The following is a 20,742-nucleotide window of genomic DNA, read 5'->3' as shown; positions in this document are numbered from 1 at the left end:
TGGGGGCTTCAGTCATGTTCTACAGAGTCAGCGCCTGCCCTGTAATTAGGGGTGCCAAGGGGGAAAGCCCTTGTGAATCAGGAGAAGTTGGGTCTCTTTACCCTGAAAAATGGACTTCTGCCCAATGGAGAAAAGCATGGACACTGAGTGTCTCTGATGTCAGGAATGATCTAGATGGGGCCCAACATGCTGCTTCAAGATCAGTAAGCATGAGCAATGGGGTGACATTGCCTGGACCATCATGAGGCCTGCCCCTGCGTCCATGCTCTGCTCAGTGCCAAGTCCATTCCCTCTCAGCACCTCATCCTTGGAGTACCTCATCCCTGAGCACCCCATCCCTGAGCATGCTGTCCTCTGAGCACCCTGTCCTCTGAGCACCCCATCCCTGAATGTCCCATCCCGAGTGCTCCCTCCCCTAAGAGCCCCAGTCTTGAATTCACTATCCCTGAGAGCCCCTCCCCTGAGCGCCCAGCATTCATGCATGCAAGCCACCATCCCTGCACCTGGGGTAGGGGTCAGCAAGCCTCACGGAACTGCCCCGCTAGAGCCTGTAGTTGGGGTGGGGGACGCCCAGGCAATAAGTGAGCTAAAGAATCCATGTGCTCTAAGAAGGTGATGGGTCCGATGGCATTTCAGCGCTGAGGACAGGGCCCTGAAGGGTGTGGTTCACATGGGGTGGGGGTGGGGGTGTCCCAGGACACCTCCTGTGGGGAAGCACTTTCTCACACAAAGAGATGCAGCACCCGCCTGGCTCACAGAAGCACAGTGAGCTTCCAGAACCTGGTGGGGTCACCAACATGAATACAAACAAACCCTATGTATTCTTCATGCTTTTTGAGGCTTTTTTTTGTTCTAAACATTCAACTAGATAGATGAGTTGGTTAACATATGATAGCTGCATAGACAGATGATGGATGGGCAGATTGGGAGATGTTTAGACAGACATATACGTGCACACTTTGAGATTTATCACTGACACGTCCCGTTGACCACCCTCCACGTACCCACCCAGCCCACCCGTTGACACTTTCTGGGTGGAGGTTACAGCCCTAGGCTGGCTGTGCTGGAGGACTGGGTGTGTGGGGCAAACATACCACACATTACCCCATGTCAGCCCCACTTTATCCCATGATTACATATTTGATGGCCATAGAGCCACTGTCAGGAATCACGGGGGCTGTCTTTAGAGGTCCGTGTGGGCCTGCGTTAGGGAACGGTGCTCCACCTGAGGACCCCAGGATTGGGGGCGGGGGTGCAGGCAATGAGGAAAGAGGGGCCACTGGCACAAGGGCCCGAGCGAAGAAAGCCCCCCAAGGCCTGGGGAGGTGACACAGACAAGTGGGGACGGGCAGGAAGCAGGCACATGTACAGGGCGCTTGGCCACACTGACTGATGCTCAGTATCATCCCAGGGGCGTCGAGGAGGGTCCTCCCCACCCTCAGGAAGCCTCACCTCACAGGGTGTCTCTGCTGAGGGCTGGCCTGTATCCCTATATTGGTTTGTTTGCTCAGTGCCTGGTTGCTGAGTGGCCAGAGACTCGGGAGCTGTGTACATCTGGTCCCCAGAGTGGGAGAGGGACACTGGGTTTTGCAAAGATGATGGGGTGTGTTCTGTGTAAAGGAGGGAGGCTGTCCGTCTGGGTCGACATGGGTCCCACCCAGGCTCCTGCACAGGGCATAGCCGCCACCCCACCCTCCTTGACCACAGCTTGGTGGCCAGAGTCACAGCCCCCACCCTGAAGCCTGGGGTGGCCCGCGTCCCCCGCCATGACCACAGACCCCTGACAAAGTCCCGCAGTTCATCCCGGATTTCAGGAGCTCCTGAAAGCTGTAGGTGAAACCATTTATTTTGATGCCATTTGACAAAACCCAGTTTGGTTCTGTAGAAACAGAGCTTCCTCCCAGTGGTAAGTGATTCTGGGTCCCCGTGAGCCTGGCCCCCTGGGCTGCCCTACCAGACCCGTGCTGGGCCTTCCACCTCTGGAAATCATACTCTGAATGTGCATGCGGCACCTCGTGGAACCCCAAGTTCTGTTTCACTTACTGAGCAACTCTACCCACTAGCAGGAAAGCCCCAAATCCCATAATGTCAGCAAAATAGCTTCCATGCCTGAGTAGGTTCTCACAATTTTAAGACATACTTGCTTCCAGCCGGTCCCGTCATGGGGGAGCAAGCGGAGAAGTCCATACAAGTTCATTCAGAAGTTACGAATTTTTAGAAATGTTTGCACATCATTGCTTAGGTCGTGACCTGCCCCCAACAGTGACATAAAGTACCGCCCTGCTGTGCTGAGCATTGTAATAGGGGGCCCACCTCTGCGTCTGCCGTGGCAAGTTTTGAGATTTGTGGGGTTTTTTTAAAGATTTTATTTATTTATTCATGAGAGACAAAGAGAGGCAGAGACACAGCAGAGGGAGAAGCAGGCTCCCTGTGGGGAGCTCGAAGTGGGACTCGATCCCAGGACCCTGGGATGATGACCTGAGCCAAAGGCAGATGCTCACCCACTGAGCCCCCAGCATCCCAAGTTTTGAGTTTAATACAGTCCCGTATCAACAGCACGTTTTCAGAAGATCCGGAGCTATCCTGTCAAGGTGAGGGGGGAGTTCAAACTGTGCCCATCCATTTTTAACAAGAGTCGGAGTCCAACTTGAAATACGGGCCTGAGGCCCACTGACCCAGTAGGTATGTTTAGGTGCTTTCTATTTTGCTGGATCAGCAGGAGAGAGTCTCCAAACTGGGCGGGTCAGAGCTCCTAGCTTTGAGAGCAAAACATCTCCCAAGGTGAAGACCGACGCGCATCGCGTGGCGATCCCGTTGTGTGCAGGTTGGGCCCTGCAGGTCGGGTGGGCCTGACTCTGTTCTGCGGGGGCTTCTGGTCGCCCGGTGTGGGGAGTAGGGCCAGCAGGTGCCTGCAAGGGGCATGGCCGTTGGCACCTGCTGCCCTCTTAGGGGCTGGAGGGCTGGATCCCAGAACAGCGCAGACACCAGCGCTAATGCACCTCTTCCCTTTGCAGGGTGGATCGCAGGCCGGGGTTCGAAGCCGTGGAGCTGCGACTGCGCAATTATTACTACGACGTGGTGAACTAACGGCCCCACACCCTCCGTGGCTGCCAGGGGTGAGGGGAGCCGTCACAGCACAGCCCGCCCAGCAAACGGATTTTGAGAGCGGCCCCCTCTCTGTGCCGACAGGAGAGCCAGCCTTGCGCACAGCATGCCCTTTGACTGTTGCCCCCAGAGCCTGTCCTGGAACTCGCCCTCCCCCGACAGCCTGGGCAGACAGACAGACCCCAGGCCCCGGGGGCCCGTGGACGGCTCTGTGTTCCCTGTGTGTGCGGTTGCCCTGGCAGGTTGGTTCCCTTCGGGCTGTGTGTCTGCCTCCCGACGTCCCGCAGCCTGGAGGTGTCCCGGGCGCCCACGCCACCTGCAGTGGATGGGAGGGAAGCAGACGGGGGCTCGGCTGCCTCCAGAACGTGGCTCCAGCAGGTCTGAAGACGGAGTCCTGCCACAGGACAGCTTTCCTGGCGATGAAAGTGCTTTGAGGTTTTAAAAAAGAAAAAGAAAAAAAAATTCAGGCTGGACCAGCAGGATTTCTAAGCGTGGGGCCAGTTCACTGGGTGTACAGGTGCGGGTCGCGCCTACGCTCTGTGCGTCCAGAGACTCAAGACGCCCGTCCACGTGGAAGGTGGGGCCGTCGGCGTGAGCTGGCCTGGTGTGCCTCCCCGCTGAGGGCCTCCCCCCAGCCCACCCTCCCCGGTCAGGGCTTGCATGGAGGTGGTGGAGAGGGGCCGTCTGTCCCCTCAGGCCTGAGCAAGGACAGATGGCACCGTGCAGCGGGCTGTCCTCTCCTTGGGGAGGCCCTGGCTCCGTGTCCTGGAGAGACGGTGCCGCCAACCCTCCCGACTCTCTCTGTGTTCATGGTGTGGGGGTGAAGGGGACAGCCCTGTGGCCATGGCCACCACGGATGAGTTTCCTAAGCTTGTTTCTATCCATCATAAAGCCAGACCCGGCGCCTCACCACGAGCATGCCCGAGTGGACTTTGGGGCAAAGCCACATGCCTGGAAGTCCTGTGCTGGTCTCCTAGGGGGCGTGAGCCCTCGAGTAGCAAGTGAGCTCATACGTGCCCTTGGCCCACGAACGCCAGTTTGAAAGAATCAGCCGTCGTTCTGAGGTCCCTGACCCCACAAACTTGGGCAGTCCTTGGACATCCTAATGTGCACGTCCATGCTGTGGGGAGACGACTGGTCCCTCCTTGCACCCCGGGGGCCAGGCGGGGGGAGAGGCAGAAGCTGGCACCCTTGCTGAGCTAGAAGGGGACCTGAGCCACTCATCAAACTGGTGGGAAGAAGCGTTTAGAACCCACCCAGACTTTTCAGGGTCATGCTCCCTGGCAGTTTAATCGTTTTGCTGAATAGGAAGCCCTGGCGTGCTGAGCACGTACTCAAAACAGTGGCAACATACACTCGGAGTCCCTGAAGTTAAAAAGGTGAGTGACCGGATCTCTGCGGCCAGGCTGTACGTAGATTTGCTGGAGTCATGCCCCGGAAGGGTTGGGACAAAGCACTGGTGACAGCCGAGCAAGAGGCCGTGTTCTGAATGGCTTCCTGCTGCCGCCGGGCCGTGTCTCTGGCCGAGGCCGCCCACGGGAGGCTCCGCGGTGTGAACCGGCGACGTCTGCGAGGTCCGGATCCTCACGGGGCGCTGGCCAGGGCTGGACCTCCCACGCTCACCGCCCACCCGACAGTCTCTACCCCCCACGCCCCCCCGGGGCCCGGGCCCACTGCCCACTCCTCGTTCAGCCAACAGATGCGCCACTCAGGCCAGAACCAATCAGTGCCCATGCCACAGACACCATGTCCCCACCGTGGGCCTGGAGGCTCCTGGAACACAGCGGTGATCCCTGCTGTGGTGACAGGGTCACAGGGACTGTTTCAGGGGCTGTCACGGGCCTTGGCTTTCCTGTTGGACGGCAACTTCCCACTGACCCCAGCCCAGCGACTGCGGCTCTGCCTGGGTGTCCGTGCACGGGGGTGACTGCTGCGTCCTTGGGGCTCCCTCCCCCCTCCCTCCCACAGAGCACGCACCACCGTTTCAGAAGAACCACATTTTTTTTAACTATGATTTTTTTTAAATAAAAGTTTTTAAAGTAGCTTTGTGATGATTTTCATGGGTGTTACTAGAATGCTGTAGGTCGCACCGTCAAATAAACAGTGTTAAACAGCATCATTAAATGCAAGGTGTGTGTTTTTTTTTTTGTTTGTTTATTTTTAGTGTTAGGTGCCCAGGTGAGTCCTAAAAAGCTGGATGCACACAGATCCCTGGGAGCAGGTCCGTGAGCTTCTGTTGTGCAAAGGCGTGCCGAGGAGGGCCCTGGCTGGCCGTCACCCCTGTTCCTGGGTGGGGTGGGGATCTGCCTGAGGAGGACCTCACAGCCTGCCTCATACCCCCAGGGAAGGGGGGGCATGATGATCCCACAGATCCTGGCAAGTGCCAAAGCCCAGCTGGGGGTTGTGGGCTTTCCCGTTCTGTGTGCTTACGGGGCTCTGTGGGGGAGTGGAGGAGTTCTAGATCACAACCCCCTCTCCAGCTGTTTTAAGGGGGTCACCCAGGCTCACTCACATACCACAGATACACAGCACAGAAATACACACACGACACATGTTCCTACATGTCACAGGTGCACATGCACATGCCACAGACACGCATAGCACACGAACCCACACACCACACGCACTGGGCCTCACCCCCAGGGACCTCCTAAGTGCCAGCGTGGGGCAGGCATCCTGCTGGGGGGGACGGGGGACGCGCTGCTGGCTGTTCTCACTTCTCTGCCACCGCCTGAGGCCTGGGACCACAGGTCAAGGGTCGGTGCCTCTCTAGGCCCCCAGCCTCCCCTGGGGTCCCACTGATGGGCCTCTTGCCAACACAGGCAGAGTTTGGAGTGGGCTCACCTCATGCTCCCTTGGCAACCCTGACACCAGGACACCAAGAGATGGAGTCAACACAGAACGCACCTATTGCTCTGGAAGCCGTAGGGGCGCAGAGCAATACGGTCGGCTGGTCCCCAGCACCGGCCAGGGGTGGGTCCCCTGCACGCGGGGGAGGCTCACCCACCACCTTGTGTCGACACTCGTGAGTGCAGACGCAAAGACCGGGGGCCCAGCTCTGAAAACGTGGGGGGAGGCCTCACCGCGTGGGGACCCGCGGGCCAGCGGGGTGGGAGCTCAGGAAGCCAGGGACCTTGACCTTGAGCCTTCGACACCAGGGAAGGGGCAGGAGCCACAGCCGGGACGCGAGGCAGCTGTGTGGCTGAGTGAGCTCGGGCCAGGGGGTCCTTGGGGCTCGCACCTGTTATGCCCAGGTCCGTAAACGCGCCCTCGGTTCAGGGAAGGCAGATGCCTTTTCAAAAGTAGGAATGGGTCCTGCTGTTGCGGTGCTGTCCTAGTAGGGATGGATGGTGCTGGCGGCTCCTGCGTCGTGCTTCTTCTGGACACTGCTTGTGGCCGTGGGCGGCCAGGGACAGCGGGCCCTCCGGAGTCTCTGCATTTTCCCAGGTGATGTGAGGCAGACAGAGGCGGCGCCCCAGCCCTACTTCAGCCCCTTCCCCTGCGTGGCCCCCGAGGGCCAACCCGCACCCGTGAGTCTGTGTGGTGCAGCCGGCACTTGCCCCAACGGAACAGTTTGGTCAGCAAGGGTCACTCCTGCCCCGGGAAGGGCCCCGGGAGCCCGTAGCCCACTCGGACTGGAGGAGTTCCCTAATAGACACCACCTCATGCATTCTCGCCAGCTCAATGTTTCCCCGGCTTCTCTGACCACAGCCCCGCACAGATCGGGGGACACAGGCCGTGGGTACGGAGGTAATTCTGTCCCGGGTGTCAGTGGGGGAGGCAGTTAGCTGTCCTAGGAGCTGAAGAACCAGCCCCGTTGATCTCAAATGTTGGTTGTTTACGCACCGTATTCTCTCTCTCTCTCTCTCTCTCTCTCTCTCTCTCTCACGCACACATCTACACACATGCACACCCCCCAGGACACATAACAATCAATCATGTCTTCAAATAAAAAAAAGAAGAAGAAGAAATGGTAGCATGTCGAGACACCTGGGCTGCCCAGGGCACATAACTTGGTGTTTCACTGCTTAGAGCTCTTTCATGGGCCACTTATGATTTTAGAGTTTTGCAGAATTAGCCTAAAGGGGGAAAAAATAAAAACCACTTTTCTGGAACAGCCGCCACCCAATCCAGTAACATCCGCCTGGACGCCCTGCACACCCCGAGCGGATTCCACACGTCTGTGCTTGTCTGACGACCGTCTGTCTCTCTGGCAGGTGGGGGTGGGGAAGGCTGCTGGTCCCTGCCCCCTTGCAGGGCGTTGGATGACCAGGTGACGCTCTCTGCCCACATGCCGCTCGGCCGGGGACGGTTCCAGGAGCTATTTGTTTAGCTAGGCGTTACTTGACCAAAGCCGTGAGTCACAAGATGCTATGCCTGGCAGTCTTTGAGGTCTCGAGATGACTCAGTTTTCCATGTCATTAAACTGTGGAACAATGAATGGAAAATGCATATTGTTCATAAGCAGCTCTTCCTCGTTCATAAAAATAAAGAGCTAGTGTGTGGTACTGGTTCCAGGCGACATCACGTATTTCCGTAAGCCATTGAGGATTCCGCTGAGCATGCTGGGACCCGGCGACCCAGGGCTGCAAACCTTCCCTGCTCGGGCCTGGCTGCAGGGGAGGGCCCCTCCCGGACACAGGGCAGAGGGGAGGAGGCTGCAGCCTCGCACACAGGGGACAGGGTGGGGGACCGTTTGGCTAAGTTGGGGCCTTTACCATGCGGCTGTGCCAGAAAGACAGTGATTTTCATAGAGGAGGCGAGCCACCTGCACCCAGGCCCTGATTTCCCATCACATGGCACCCCTGGAAATCCACAGACAGCGCCCACGTACGGGAGGGTCTGGTGGGGCAGACTTCTGGACGCTGGCCGTGCTCCCACAGCTGCCACCTGCGCAGGCCTCCACAGTCGCACACTGTCATCCGGGCCGCCATCACAGCCACGGGACCTGCACCGCCCCATAAGCAGGCCCCCCACCTCAACCCTGCAGAAAGAAGAAGCCAGATGCTCGCTCTTCAAGTTGGTACCATGTGCGAGCACACACAGGGCAGGGGAGTCCAGGTAGAAAGCCACACACACGCGCACACACTCACACACACACTCACACACACACTCACACACACACACACTCATACACACTCACACACACACACTCACACACACACTCACACACACACTCACACACTCACACACACACTCACACACACACTCACACACACACACTCACACACTCACACACACACTCACACACACACACACTCACACACACACACGCACACACACTCACACACACAGCATCCACACCGACTCAGACGCCGGGCTGGGCCAGGGGACACTGGGGAGATTCCCCCAAAGGGAAGCCTTGCTGGTAACAGCAACAGTGAACATGTAGCCATTTCGATGGACTTATGTCTGCCTCCTAAGCATTTACACATTTGTCCACTCAGGGACGGTCTCCCATTAAAAGGGGTAACACAACCCATCCCTTCACATTCTGCAGTGAGGTCCTCCCTGGAGGTGGCTGTTGTGATGGGCACCTGCCTCCCGCCTCCTTCCCTTCAGACTCCCTGCTTCTGCTGGTCGCTGTCTGCAAACCCCAGTTGGCCAGTGGGGCCCCCGTCCTTCTGCACTGCTCCCTCAGGACTGTGTGTATGTGGACGTGTGTGTACAAGCATGTGTGTGCTCATGTGTGTGGGCGAGTACATGCACACAAACGAGTGTGTGTGTGCGTGCGTGTATGAGACTGTGTTAAGCACTGTCTTTCTCTTCCTAAGCCTATGGTGGTCCATATTAGGACCCCTTTCAAAGTGGCCATCACTTTCTGCTGTGAACCCCCTTTGTCCCTGTGCCCCCAGGTCAGTCCAGCACATGCAGAACGGGGCATGCACCCCGCCCTGCAGAGGTAACCCTCCCCGGGGCAGGTCTTCCTATGAAAGGGCTGCCTCCCCTGTGCTGCTCAGACACTGACCGCCTGCTCTGGCTCCAGGGACGGTGTGGGTTGGGACGCAGAGGCCCAGACAGGGGGCCGTTCTCTGCACACCTGCAGGAATTGGACTTTCCCTACAAGGACCAGCCCTCCTGGCCCAGAGAAACCAGCCTAACTGGCAGAGCAGGCTTTACGGCAAATACTGCATCCCCCATGTGCTCCCCTGAGACCGGGTCCCAGAGGCACTCCCTGCACTGCTGGCTGACAGGCAGGGATGCCTCCCAGGGCTGGACCCGAGCCCTAGGCCTCCGGTGGATCCTGGAAGCTTCACCAGGAGAGAAAGCAGCCACCCCCCCTCGTCCACGGCAATTGAGAGTGGCCTTAGAATCTGTGGATGCCACAGTCTACACTCTCTCCACTCTCAGCTTCCGGAAAGCACCTGGCAGAGCGCTTGGGGGTCAGAAGTAGGGATACCTACATGATGCCCTTCAGCAGGTGGGCCAGGCTCTGACCACCGGCAGACCTGCGAGCAGGGGGCTTTGTGCTCAAAACAGCACACAGGGTGTGAAGGCCCGAGCATTGCCCACACATGCCGACCGTGAGCTGGTTTGAGATCCTGGACCCATGGATGCCGTGTGGTGGACTCTGTCACAGATCTTTCCTTTGTACATTCCACAGCTGGCAGAGTGTTTTCAGGTTTATTTGAGGTCTGAAAACAACCAACTTTTGAGACAGCTGTCACTATTAATTCCTCATTTTACAAATAAGAGGCCATGATTCAGAAAAGAGGCTGACCCAGATCTCTTATCTCACGCCCCTGGCTCTTAGGCCCGACCGCCCCGTAGAATCTTAAATGGAACCTTAAGAGTGCAGGCACCCAGGCTCTATTCCTAGAGCATGGCCTTGCTGGTCCAGGTGGGGCCCAGGCCATAGGCCTTTACGGTCTACACAGAGGCACCAAGAGGTAGGTGACTCACCACCCTGCTTCTTGGGGCTCTGACCTGGGGCACACAGAGCCACCAGGGATGTGGGGCAGGATGGTGAGGGTCACAGCCAGACCTGAGTTCCAGCAGGTTGGCTTCTCTGTTGGAAGCCAAGTGGTGCTGACCCAGCATTTTTATGCTGGGTCCTTGAGTGAGGCCCGCAGCTGTTCCACCACAGGTCAGCAATGAATAAGGGTCTTGGGTTCTCTTGACTGATAGAAATTGGACTAGAAATCGTTAGTTTTCAGTGTTAAACCTCATCACTGTCGGTGACTTAGGTTCCAACATTTCGTGGAAGAACAGGGAAAGGTATAGCATGGAAAGCTCAAAGTCTGACAAAGAAGGGTAAACCCTCAGGGGAGAAGGCATCGGAACCACGCTCAGCCCAAGATGACACCAAGGAACCTCTCGGACCTGGGCCTTGCTCGGGAGAAGAATCAAGGAAGCACCAGCCTCGAACGCCACAAACAGCACCTGTGCCCTGGATGGTGTGGGGATGCCCGGCAGGGAACAAAGGCCAAGGTAATTTGTACCTGAAGCCATGCTCTCACAAACATCTCCCAGAGCCCTCCACCAGTCCTGGGAGCCTCATGTGAAGGACTCCCCTGAGCAGGGACTGAGGATCTCCGACGGCTTCCCCAGAGGCCGAGGCAGGGGCAGGCCGTGGAGTCTGAAGCGCACACAGGATGGCAGAGCCAGCTCTGAGAAAGCCCCTTCCACAGGAGCCACCAGAGCCGGCTGCAGGTACGCGCGGAGCGAAGGCAGGGCCCGGCCCCTGCGGAGACAGACAGTGTGCGCCTCCCTGACAGACGGCCCTGAGTGTGGCACGGCTGCAGGTTTGGCTCATGAGAATGGGAATTCTGGTAGATTCCATTCTTTGCAATTTCCACGGGAAAGGAAAAGCAGGAACACGGTGCACCTATGATTGTGTAACTTGTGTCGGGCCAGGTGTGTGGCCGCCAGGGGGCTCTCGATGCCAGGTGAGAACGTCCCTGCTCACACCCTGAGGGAACGTCCACAGTCAGGAGGCCGGCTCTGCACCTGGCCACCGCATTCCTCCCGCACGTCCACAAGGGCGCATGCCACCTGCCCATCCTGAGCCAGGTGCTCAGGAAAGTGGGCAGTGGTCTGGCTGGACCCAGCAGCTGGCAGAAGCTGGAGATGCAGGAGGCCAGGTAGACGCGGCCCCAGGGCCCAGTGGTCTGCACCCCAGGGCCAGGCACTCTGAACCCCAGGGCCGGGTGGTCTGCACCTTAGAGCTCAGGTGCTCTGCACCTCAGGGATCAGGTAATCTGCATCCAGGGCCAGGCAGTCTGTACCCCAGGGCCTAGGGGTCCACACCCCGAGCACATCTTTCTTTTTCAGAATCTTAGTAGTGCTGCCCCAGGAACCATGGAGGGGAAGGAGACAGCCGTCTTGAGAGGTTGCAGATACAGTATCTTCCTCTGGGAAATCTTTTTTTTTTTCTTTTTTATATTTTTTTTTTGTTGGAGTTCGATTTGCCAACACATAGTATAACACCCAGTGCTCATCCCGTCAAGTGCACCCCTCAGTGCCCATCATCCAGTCACCCCAACCCCCCACCCCCCTCCACTTCCACTACCCCTTGTTCATTTCCCAGAGTTAGGAGGCTCTCATGCTTTGTCTCCCTCTCTAACTTTCCCCAGTTAGAAGGGGAGGAATGCGGGAGGAATGCGGTGGCCAGGTGCATTTTCTCTCCTTTCCCCTATAATCCCTTTCACTCTTTCTTATATTCAGCTTATGAGTGAAACCATATGATAATTGTCCTTCTCCAATTGACTTATTTCACTCAGCATCATACCCTCCAGTTCCATCCGCGTAGATGTAAATGCTGGGTATTCATCCTTTCTGCTGGCTGAGTCATATTCCGTCGTACATACAGGCCACATCTTTATCCATCCATTGTCGGAAGACGTCATGGCTCCTTCCACGGTTTGTTTATAGCAGCAATGTCCTCCAGGAAATCTTATTTACACAACACGCCTGCATTATTAGGTCCTCTCCCAGGACCTCGGAGCAGCCCTTTCCAACCCTGAGCACTGAGATCTTTGTATTAGCTTCCTGGTGAATCGTCTCCGCCAACGGCCAACAGGAGAGTGAGAACCTGAGTATTGTTAGAGAGACAGACAGACAGACAGGGAGAAAGAGAGGTGGTGAGGAAGGAGGAAGACGGGACAGGGGAGGAGGGCAAGGGTGGAATTGAGTGTCGGTGGTGGGCGCGGAGGCAGATGGGAAATGCCCAAAACAAGGAACAGAAGTCACCTGCAGGGCCATGCCCACGCGCTAGTGTGAGTTCTGTCTGTGTCCCTACCCCGTCCTGTCTGCTCCCCAAGGCTGAGCCCTGGTCCGTAGTCCTCATCAGGGTCTCAGAAGGCCCCTCCACCCGCACACCGTCTCTCCAGCTCCCCCACCACCACCACCTGTGGTTATCCCAGGGCCTAGAGGCTGGATCGCAGATTCCCAGGGCCCTGGACTCGTCTGGTGCGTGAGGGAGGCTGGGGTGGGCCTGACGGAGATGGGGCTGTGCGGGCCTGACTGCGTCGGCCCACCGGGGACAGCTCTGCTGCACACCTTCTTGTGCGTGCTCCCCATGCAAGTGGGCCCACGGCCCTCACCGTCAGCGCCCGCTCCTACCTTCCCTCTCAGGGTCAGCCTCCCAGAGAACCACCTGCTTGGAGGTTCCTTCTGAAGACCCCAGTACCCATGGCACCTCACTCACATGCGCCCAGCGTGGTGGCGAGTATGCACAGTGCCGGGCGCTCAGAGGCACATGCATTTAGATACTGAGAGCTGTTGCCCAACAGTTGGTCCCTGAGGGGGTCTGGTCTGTCCCCCTGACTGCCTCCCACACGTGGGGGCTTCCAACAGCCTGAGCAAACTGAAGAAATGACCTCGTTCCTATAGAGCCCCTGAGCCTGGAGGCGTCAGGGTTGGGGTCAGGGTCAGGGTCTGGGTCAGGGTCTGGGTCAGGGGTGTGGGGGCGGAGCACCACGCCGCAAGGATCCTGCCCACCCCTGCATCCCAATGCCCAGTGCCAGGCAGCCTCAAGGCACCGTGCTGAGTGCTGGGGCGTGTGTCGGGGGCCAGGCAGGCCAGGACGCCTGTCCCTACCCTGCCACCCCCTCCCACCCCTGTCTCCTCACTTGCCCTCAGAACTGGCAGAGGCATCCCCACCTGTGCAGACCAGGGCTGCTGGCCACTGTAAGTGCTCCCTATGGGGGTCCCGGGTGGTCCCAGTGCAGTCACCATGTCCTGCATGTTCTGTTCCCCCTCCACGGGGGCTGATCTCTGCTCAGAAAGTCTGTGATCCAGCCCACCTCCGACATGATTCCACTTGTGTGAATAAATGCATTTTCACCAGGGGTTGTTGCTTATGACTGTCAGCTAGAAAGTTCTGGCAGGACAGGTTGGCCCTGCCCTCCAGGACACCCCGGGTGGGTCCCGGGTGCTCATGGCCAGAGAACTGGAGGCCCTTAAAGGCTTTGATCTTTCAACACTTGTGTTTCACAAGCTAGAGACCCCCTTTCACAACCAGATGGCCCGGACTGGACCCCGGCGGGCACAATCCACCTTCAGCCAGCAGGGGACAGCGGTGCAGGTGCAGCCAACAGAGTGGAGGCAGGTGCCACAGTGACCTGGATGAGGAGGGGGCTCTGCTGGAATCCAGGATGCTTCCTCCTGCTTCCTCGGGTCTGGCCCACACCGCACGGGCCCCTTTAGAGACAGGACTAATTATCCAGGTGGAGGCCTGGACAAAAGAGTAATGACCAGATGGACAGCCAACTCCTCCCACGGCCATGTCCCCACACGCCGCGGCTCCCTGGTGTCGTCATGGTCTCTGCGTGGGTGTGTCCAGCCAGGTCCGTGGAGCAATTGTGCCCGGCCTGGTCAGTGTGCTCCACCTTTGCCCTCTGACCCGCAGGGCCCCAGAAACCGGAGATTGTTCATTCTCACCCTACCTGCAGGCCCTGGGGTGCAGCCCCCTGCCCTGCAGCCGGCCCCACCTACGTGATACGACCTGAAGGCACTGGAGGTCAAAGACCCTGTGCGTGAGTGAGACAGAGACAGGGAACTACAGAAGACCGGGGTCTCCAGGTGGCTGTGAAGCATCTGCCTTCAGCTCAGGTCATGATCTCAGGGTCCCATCTGTGGCTTGTGGAATGGCGTTCCCACCTCATTGTAGGACACCATGCTCTCCCTGCCCTGGCAGGTAAACCAATTGGAATCCCTCCACCTGTGCCTGCAGGCACCCGGTGGGGGGGGGGCGGGGTGGGATGGGATGCTGTCTGCAAAAACTGATGGGTGCATAAGGCAGGAAGGGAGCCCGGGTGGGACCCTCAGTCCCTCCCCAGAGCCCGCCCATCCCTGCCCCCCACCCCCCAGCCAGCCTGTCCATCCAGGTTCAGGTGGCGGCTCTGCAGTGACCTCGCTCAGCGATGGCACCCGCCTGGCAGGTGGGTCCCTCTGAAGCCACCAGGGGACAACTTGGTTAGGCCAAGTGCTGGGGCCTTGTTATAGGGACCTAATGGGCTGGAGGAAGGAGCAGGGAAAAGTCACAGCCTCCAGGTGAGCCTTATTCCCGAGATCCTGGCGGGGAGGGGGTTTGCCTTTTGGGATGGAGCAGAGTGACCCTGAGTCCTGGAGCTGAGTCCCCCTGTGCCAGGCCAGTCCCCAGGGTGGTGCCCGAGAGTGGGCAGCAGCCCCCCTGCAATGAGAAACATTGACCCCTGCAATGGGAGCTGCCTCCGCAGGGCTTCATTTCGGGGGCTGAGCCTCTTCCAGGAGGCGGAAGGCGAGGGAGACAAGGGGAAGGGGAAGGCTGGCTGGTCCGACCATGGCTCACCCTGTCCCTCCCCGAGCGCCCACTGGGGGGCAGCCGACACCCGGGCAGCGGCCCTCCAGTCCTGGCCGTGCATCCAGACTAGGCCTTACTTGCACATACGTGTGAAAGCCGCCAACTGGATCCCCTCCTGGAAATCACATGGCGACAGGGGTGAAAAGACCGTAGTCAGTGATTTATTTTCAAAGTAAGCAGCTGGCAGCTGGCTACTGGATTCGGGGAAGCAATTGCTAATCTTTGCCATTAGATGTTGGCCAGTAAAGGGGATTTGAAAGGTTTCTTTATCCCTTCTTGTTAAAGAGCGGCCCAGCACATGTCCACTCCTGCCAGCCGGTCCTGGCCATGTGCTCACTGTGAGTGCGGATGCTGCATGTTTGAGCCGGAAGGGCCCCTCGTCCAGGCCTGGTGGTTTCCTGCCTGGAGCCTCAAGGAAACCGAAAGACACATTCCATGTCCCTGGAGAAAGCCACCAGGACCTCAGAAATACTGGGGCGCCTAATGGGGCTTGAGCAGTCCAGGCCCTGACGAAGGGCACATCTGGAAGCACAGACTGTGACCCCGCGGTCAACACCAGATGGAGGACCAGCCCTTTCTGAACGTGGGGCCTCAAGCAGGAGCATGAGGGGCTCCAGGTCCGATACACCTTGTTTTCCAGGGGAGGCAACTATGTTCCCCAAACCTGAGGCACCCTACGACAGGGATGGATGGTCACGGTGGGCCTCATGAGCAGCGGCTGCCCCGGGCCCTCTGCACCTGCCCTGAATCCCAGTGCCAGGTCAGCACCTGCCTTCTCTGGATTCCCAGACAGGAAGCAAGGCCACGGCCGATCCACCCTGAACCCCCAGGAAAAGATTTGAGAAAGGTCGAGAAGAGTGGCTGTTGAAAAGCTATGTATTTCTGCATATCTGCTCGCCTCCTTGCAGCTAAGTAGCGGCAGTCAGGGACGCGCCACTGAGACACACAGCAGGGACAGAGCCCGCAAATGTGTCTTGTCTCCAGCCCCGCCTACCCTCCGGCGCCCCTCTGTGCCGCATTCCAAGCGACCCCCAACAAGAACTGAGTTCCAACCATTTCACTTCCCAGCAACATTCCCGGCCACAGGCAGGGAAACGCGGTTCGGAACCTCCGCTCGTGTTCGGCGTGGCACGAGAGTCTGTGGTTAGGGCTTGTGCACGGGGCTGAGGCCGGGGGCAGACCCGATTCACCTGCTCCCCCACGGAGGGGGTGGTCCAGACGCACCTGCCCCCTAACTTCACAGCCTGTGCCACATGCTCGCATCAGCATTTCTGGACCATGGTCTGCTGAGCGGACAAGCGAACGTCCTGCAGCTCAATACTGGGAAACCTCTGTAGGTCGTGGTCCCCGCCCCCAGAAGATCCAGAAAGCAGCCAATGTTCCTGCAGCGTGGAAACCCATGGAAGGTCCTGTTACCCTGAGTGTCCCAGGGTGTCTGGCTGGGAGCTGTCCTGCAAGCCTGCCCATGAGGGTGCCCCATGTGCCCGCCCTGGCTGCTCTTTCCTGTGTGGCCCTGCACCCTCCCCTCCTTCCACGGCTGCCGTCCACTCCCTGACACTCCCTTGGCTCCGCAGGTCCTAGACTGCAGTGTCCCCTCTCATCTGCATGTTTGGTGGACATTGGGCTGCACATCCTGTGAGGGTAGAGTCGCTGGACGCAGGCGGTGAGCAGGCGCTGAGTGAGGGCCAGGCTGGGGCACCCCCCACTTGGTTGCCAGGTGTCCCTCCTTCTAGATGGCGAGGGTGGCTTTGCTCATCAGTACCCGTGCCAGGGGACCCAGGGGAGGGATGGGTGGCAGGACCCAGGCTCCCTGCATCCTTTGCCAACCCCTGATGTTGGTTGGCTGGAGCAAATCATGCATGTCTGCATTTGAAGAGCCAGAGGAGACATTTCCATTCCTATGGGTGTCTGCACGTGTGCGTGTCTGTCCTCATATCTACCGACGTAAGTGTGAATGTGTATATCTGCATGTGCTGCCCACCTGCTCTTGAATCTGGGGCACACAGACACAGTCCTGGCCTTGCCTCAGTCACGGGAAACCTGGTGCCCCCAGGCGGCCTGTGTGTCCCTCACTCCTGGCCAGGCCTGTCACAGCCTCCCCATGCCCCTTCCACTCTGGCCTGAGCCGTGGGGCCTGGGCGCCCGAAGACTGGGGTGCTGTGTCCCAACAAGTCATCAGGCTGGGCCCGCCAGCGGGACAGCCCAGCAGAGGAGCTTCGTCTCCACCTGTCCCAGAGCCTGGCCTCCCTCCAGAGCCTGCCCTGCCGGTTCTCCTAGGCGATGCCCCTGGGGGGGGCAGAAGGGGGGACACAACTAGCCCGCCCACTCCCCCCCTCAGGCTGCTGACTCCTCCACCATCTCTGCTTCCCCTGGGGAGCCCTGGGGAGGGGCCCCCCAGCTCCCACACCCAACGTGGCTCAGTGCTGTCAGTTACAGGACGCCCTCGCTTGGCCCACCCTCGCCACAGTCCCACCCATTTCTTGTAAACAGACTCTTCTGTCTCTGGAACCCTCAAAAGTTCCTCTTTACCTCTGGAATTCCAAAAACAGGTATTTGTAAGATTCGTTCTGCTGTGTGTGAATTTGCCAGGCCTTCACAACAGGGCCACGCACCTCATTTGCAGGACTCCGTGCAAAATTCGACGTGGGACCCTCGTTCAAAAAAGCAGGACAACTGTGTATTTAAAGCTTCCAAAGTAGAAAACTTGCCTTCCCCCCCAGGCTTCCCTGACCTGTCACAGTGCATTTGTCATGGAATGCCAGCCCCGACACAGAAAGACGAACATTTTAAAGGCCTAGCGTGAATCTCAGCTCTCACCCTTATAGTGTGCGCGCCCAGCCTCCACGGCACGCACAAAGAGCCACTGAAGGCGTGGTCTGCATTCGCAGCTGGTCCGTGCACCCTTCCCAAGGCAGCAGAGACACTGCCCCCAACCCCATTCGTGAGCGCCCCGAGCTGGGCACATCCCACCAGCGCGCGGCCTTCAGCTTGCCGGGAGGTAAGAAGGACCAAAGAAGAAAGTGCGATGGGTCTCTTCACCCTTCCTGCTCTGATGACTTCAGAGGAAGCAGTCGCTGACTCAGGGACCTCCAGGGTGAGGAAGGACAGGACGGTGTGTGTCTCGTTGTCTATGTCCGGTTCAAGGACAGAGTGTGGCTCCTCAGAGCTGCCAGCGGTCCACCTGTGCAACTGTCCACGTGCTACACGCCCCTGTACCTGCCTTGAGTCCCTCGGCGCACCCCACATGCCGGGTCCACAGAGTGCTGTGTTTGCGAGGCCATGTGACACCCGGGGACACCAGCACATTCTTCTGTTCTTGCATGCGCTCCGGTGTCCCAGGAACCTCACTCGTGAACACACACTCAACGATCACATTACTAAGGATCCCGAGATGCTGAGCTCAGTGTATCTAACCAAGTGGGTCCCGTCCGAGAGCGTAGGGCCCACGTGCCCGCAGGCCACACAGTGGGAGGCCGGACCTGCCAAGGACAGATGACGTTCTCACGAGCGCTCCTTTCTTCCTTACTCGATCCTTTCCATCCAGACTCTTCTTCTTCTCGAATCCTGGCAAATACACAATGAGACTTCCAGCTCTCCTCCCATGGCAGCTCTTCTCTCTGATGTTTGTTTCTTTGTCCTTAGGTCCCTATTTCTATGTCCTCTGTCTTGTTCTATGTCTACATCCTATGTCCTTATGTCTACGTCCTGTGTCCTTGTCCTGTGTCTACATCCTATGTCTTTATGTCTATGTCCTATGTCATTCCTTGTTCATGCAGCGAGAAGTCCTCAGCCAGCTCTGGAACGCATTATCCAGCTGGCAAGCCTAAGAACTGAGGTTCCATAAAAAAAAAAAAAAAAAAAAAAAAAAAAAAAAAAAAAAAAAAAAAAAACTGAGGTTCCATTAATGGCTTATTCCCTCAAGTGCAAAGTTCTTTGGTTCTTTTTCATACCAGCCTCTTCTTGGTTTGTGCATAGTGTGCAGTCTCCAATCCCTTTGAGATACTAAGTATAACTACCTGTGAGACTTCAACCTGCCATACTGCCTTTTCCATGGGTTGAATCTGGCTGCCGCTTTTTCACGGCAACCGTTTTTGCTCCAATGCTTGGTGGCCCTTGGTGCTCCGCTCACCTGTTGGTTTGGGAATCCGCGATTGGCATGTCCCCCGGTTTTCTCATTTGTGAAATACAGACCTCGGCGGGTCGGCGGTTCTCCACTCTTTTTAGCTTTGGTAAATGTTGTCGAGGGGAAGCATATCTGTGGAAGCGCTGTAAGTCAATGTGTAGGAGGGCAGGGCAGGTGCCAACCCTGGTGGCACGGCTGCTGGGCCCGTGACCCTGTCCCTGTGCAGCTAACGGATCAACAGATCCAATACTGTTCGATTCCTTGTGGGGAATCCCCAGACTTGAGTGTCCATGAAATCCCATCCTACACACTCATTCTGGCATTCTGATTCTAGAAAGGGACTCACACACCCTTGCACTCTGGATGGGAACAGAACTCCCATCCATGGTTCCCAGATAAAGTCTCAGCAAAGGAGGTCACACATAGCAGTGGTGATGCATGTCACCAGGGGCCGAGTCACACATTTATTTTCCTTAAGTGGACCTCCTGATTGCAAAGGGATCGCTTCCAGAAAAGACTGGGCTAAGCTCCAGTCTTGGCCTCTGGATATAGCATCAACGTAGATGCTATAAATTAGTCAATTCTTGGCATTTTATTCATGAGAAGGATGAAACAGCCCTTTCTGCTGGACCCATAGCTGTTTTTTCTCAGCCACCGTGCAGAGCGAGCGCCAGGTGGGGTGGGATCATGGACCTGCCGTCCGGTTTCTGATCTAGAAATAAGTCAAAGCACCAATGTGCAAATACCTGCTATTCTTAAAATAGGTCTGTGTGTCTTGGTGGGTTTTTTTTTTTTCTTTTCCTTTCCTTTAAGCTACTTGAGATTCGGCAGAGGGATGAGGAAGTGAGAGTTTTGAATTGGTTTGTCTTCTTTCATCGGGGGAGCATGGTTCTTTTTTTAAGGGTTTCTGAGAGGGAAATTGAATTGCTTCCTCTTAAGAGGATCAGTTTTGCATGAACCAAACTACTACTACTTACTATTACTACCACCACTACTAATAATAGCAAATACTGGAATATAAACCTCAAAGAGTTTGCAGCAGGAAACCTGTTTCCTGGGCTCTGGTTGGCTTCCAGCTTTATTTCCCACCCCCAGGTCTCTCCTCCTTGAGCCGTGGGATCAGGGCTGCCCCTCATGCCTCCATTTCCTCTCACATGCTGCTCTCTTTGTATGGTAACATACATTCTAGAAGAACCCTGGATCTTCCGCTTCAAGTGCCAAGGTGCTTTTGGGGGTGCTCATTGCTCTGGACAATCTGGGGTCATCTTGTTGGAAATACCCCTTGTGTTGGGGACCTCAAAGCCATGACCCCACCTTGGGGGCAATCAGAGACACCACCTCAGTGTACGCTGGCCATCCCTGCCTGTCCCCAAGTGATATAGGAATGAGTTAGGGGCAGACAGGGCTAGGCAGGGAAAGAGAAGGGCTACCCATCCCAAGACAAAGATAAGTCAGTAAAAACAGAAAAAAACAAACCTGGCTCCCTAGCTCCAAAATGTGAGGGAGTCTCCCCCTTTAATGGTTACTAAGTAATCACAGAAATATGTCATTAAGGGGTTATCAGCAGTCCCAGCTAACACCCAGATGGCCCAAGAATCTCAAGGCCACGGGCTCCCTGACTAGGCTCAGGGAAACCCTGGCTATAGCGAAATAGCATAGGGGAGAGACTAACCAGAGTGAAGGGAACACCTGGGCCTGGCCCTTGATATTTACCAGAACATCCTGTTTG

At 57.3% G+C, this 20,742-nt stretch overlaps 1 protein-coding gene across 2 annotated transcripts in view; it reads left to right on the top strand.

Annotated features, from left to right (window-relative positions):
• The window catches only part of SYK (spleen associated tyrosine kinase), an 85,515-nt gene extending 80,333 nt beyond the window's left edge, over positions 1–5,182 (top strand). For both annotated transcript variants that reach the window (XM_055309458.1, XM_055309457.1), the window contains one exon: positions 3,015–5,182. In XM_055309458.1, the coding sequence (XP_055165433.1) occupies positions 3,015–3,087 (73 nt within the window). In that variant the 3' untranslated portion in view covers positions 3,088–5,182. The remainder of the gene's footprint in view (positions 1–3,014) is intronic.
• The last annotated feature ends 15,560 nt before the right edge of the window (positions 5,183–20,742 follow it).

This window comes from Nyctereutes procyonoides, unplaced genomic scaffold (assembly GCF_905146905.1).
Source record: "Nyctereutes procyonoides isolate TBG_1078 unplaced genomic scaffold, NYPRO_anot_genome, whole genome shotgun sequence".
NCBI classification, from domain to species: domain Eukaryota; kingdom Metazoa; phylum Chordata; class Mammalia; order Carnivora; family Canidae; genus Nyctereutes; species Nyctereutes procyonoides.
The sequence above is the reverse complement of the archived record's forward strand: the minus strand, read 5'-3'. Positions and strand labels throughout refer to the sequence as shown.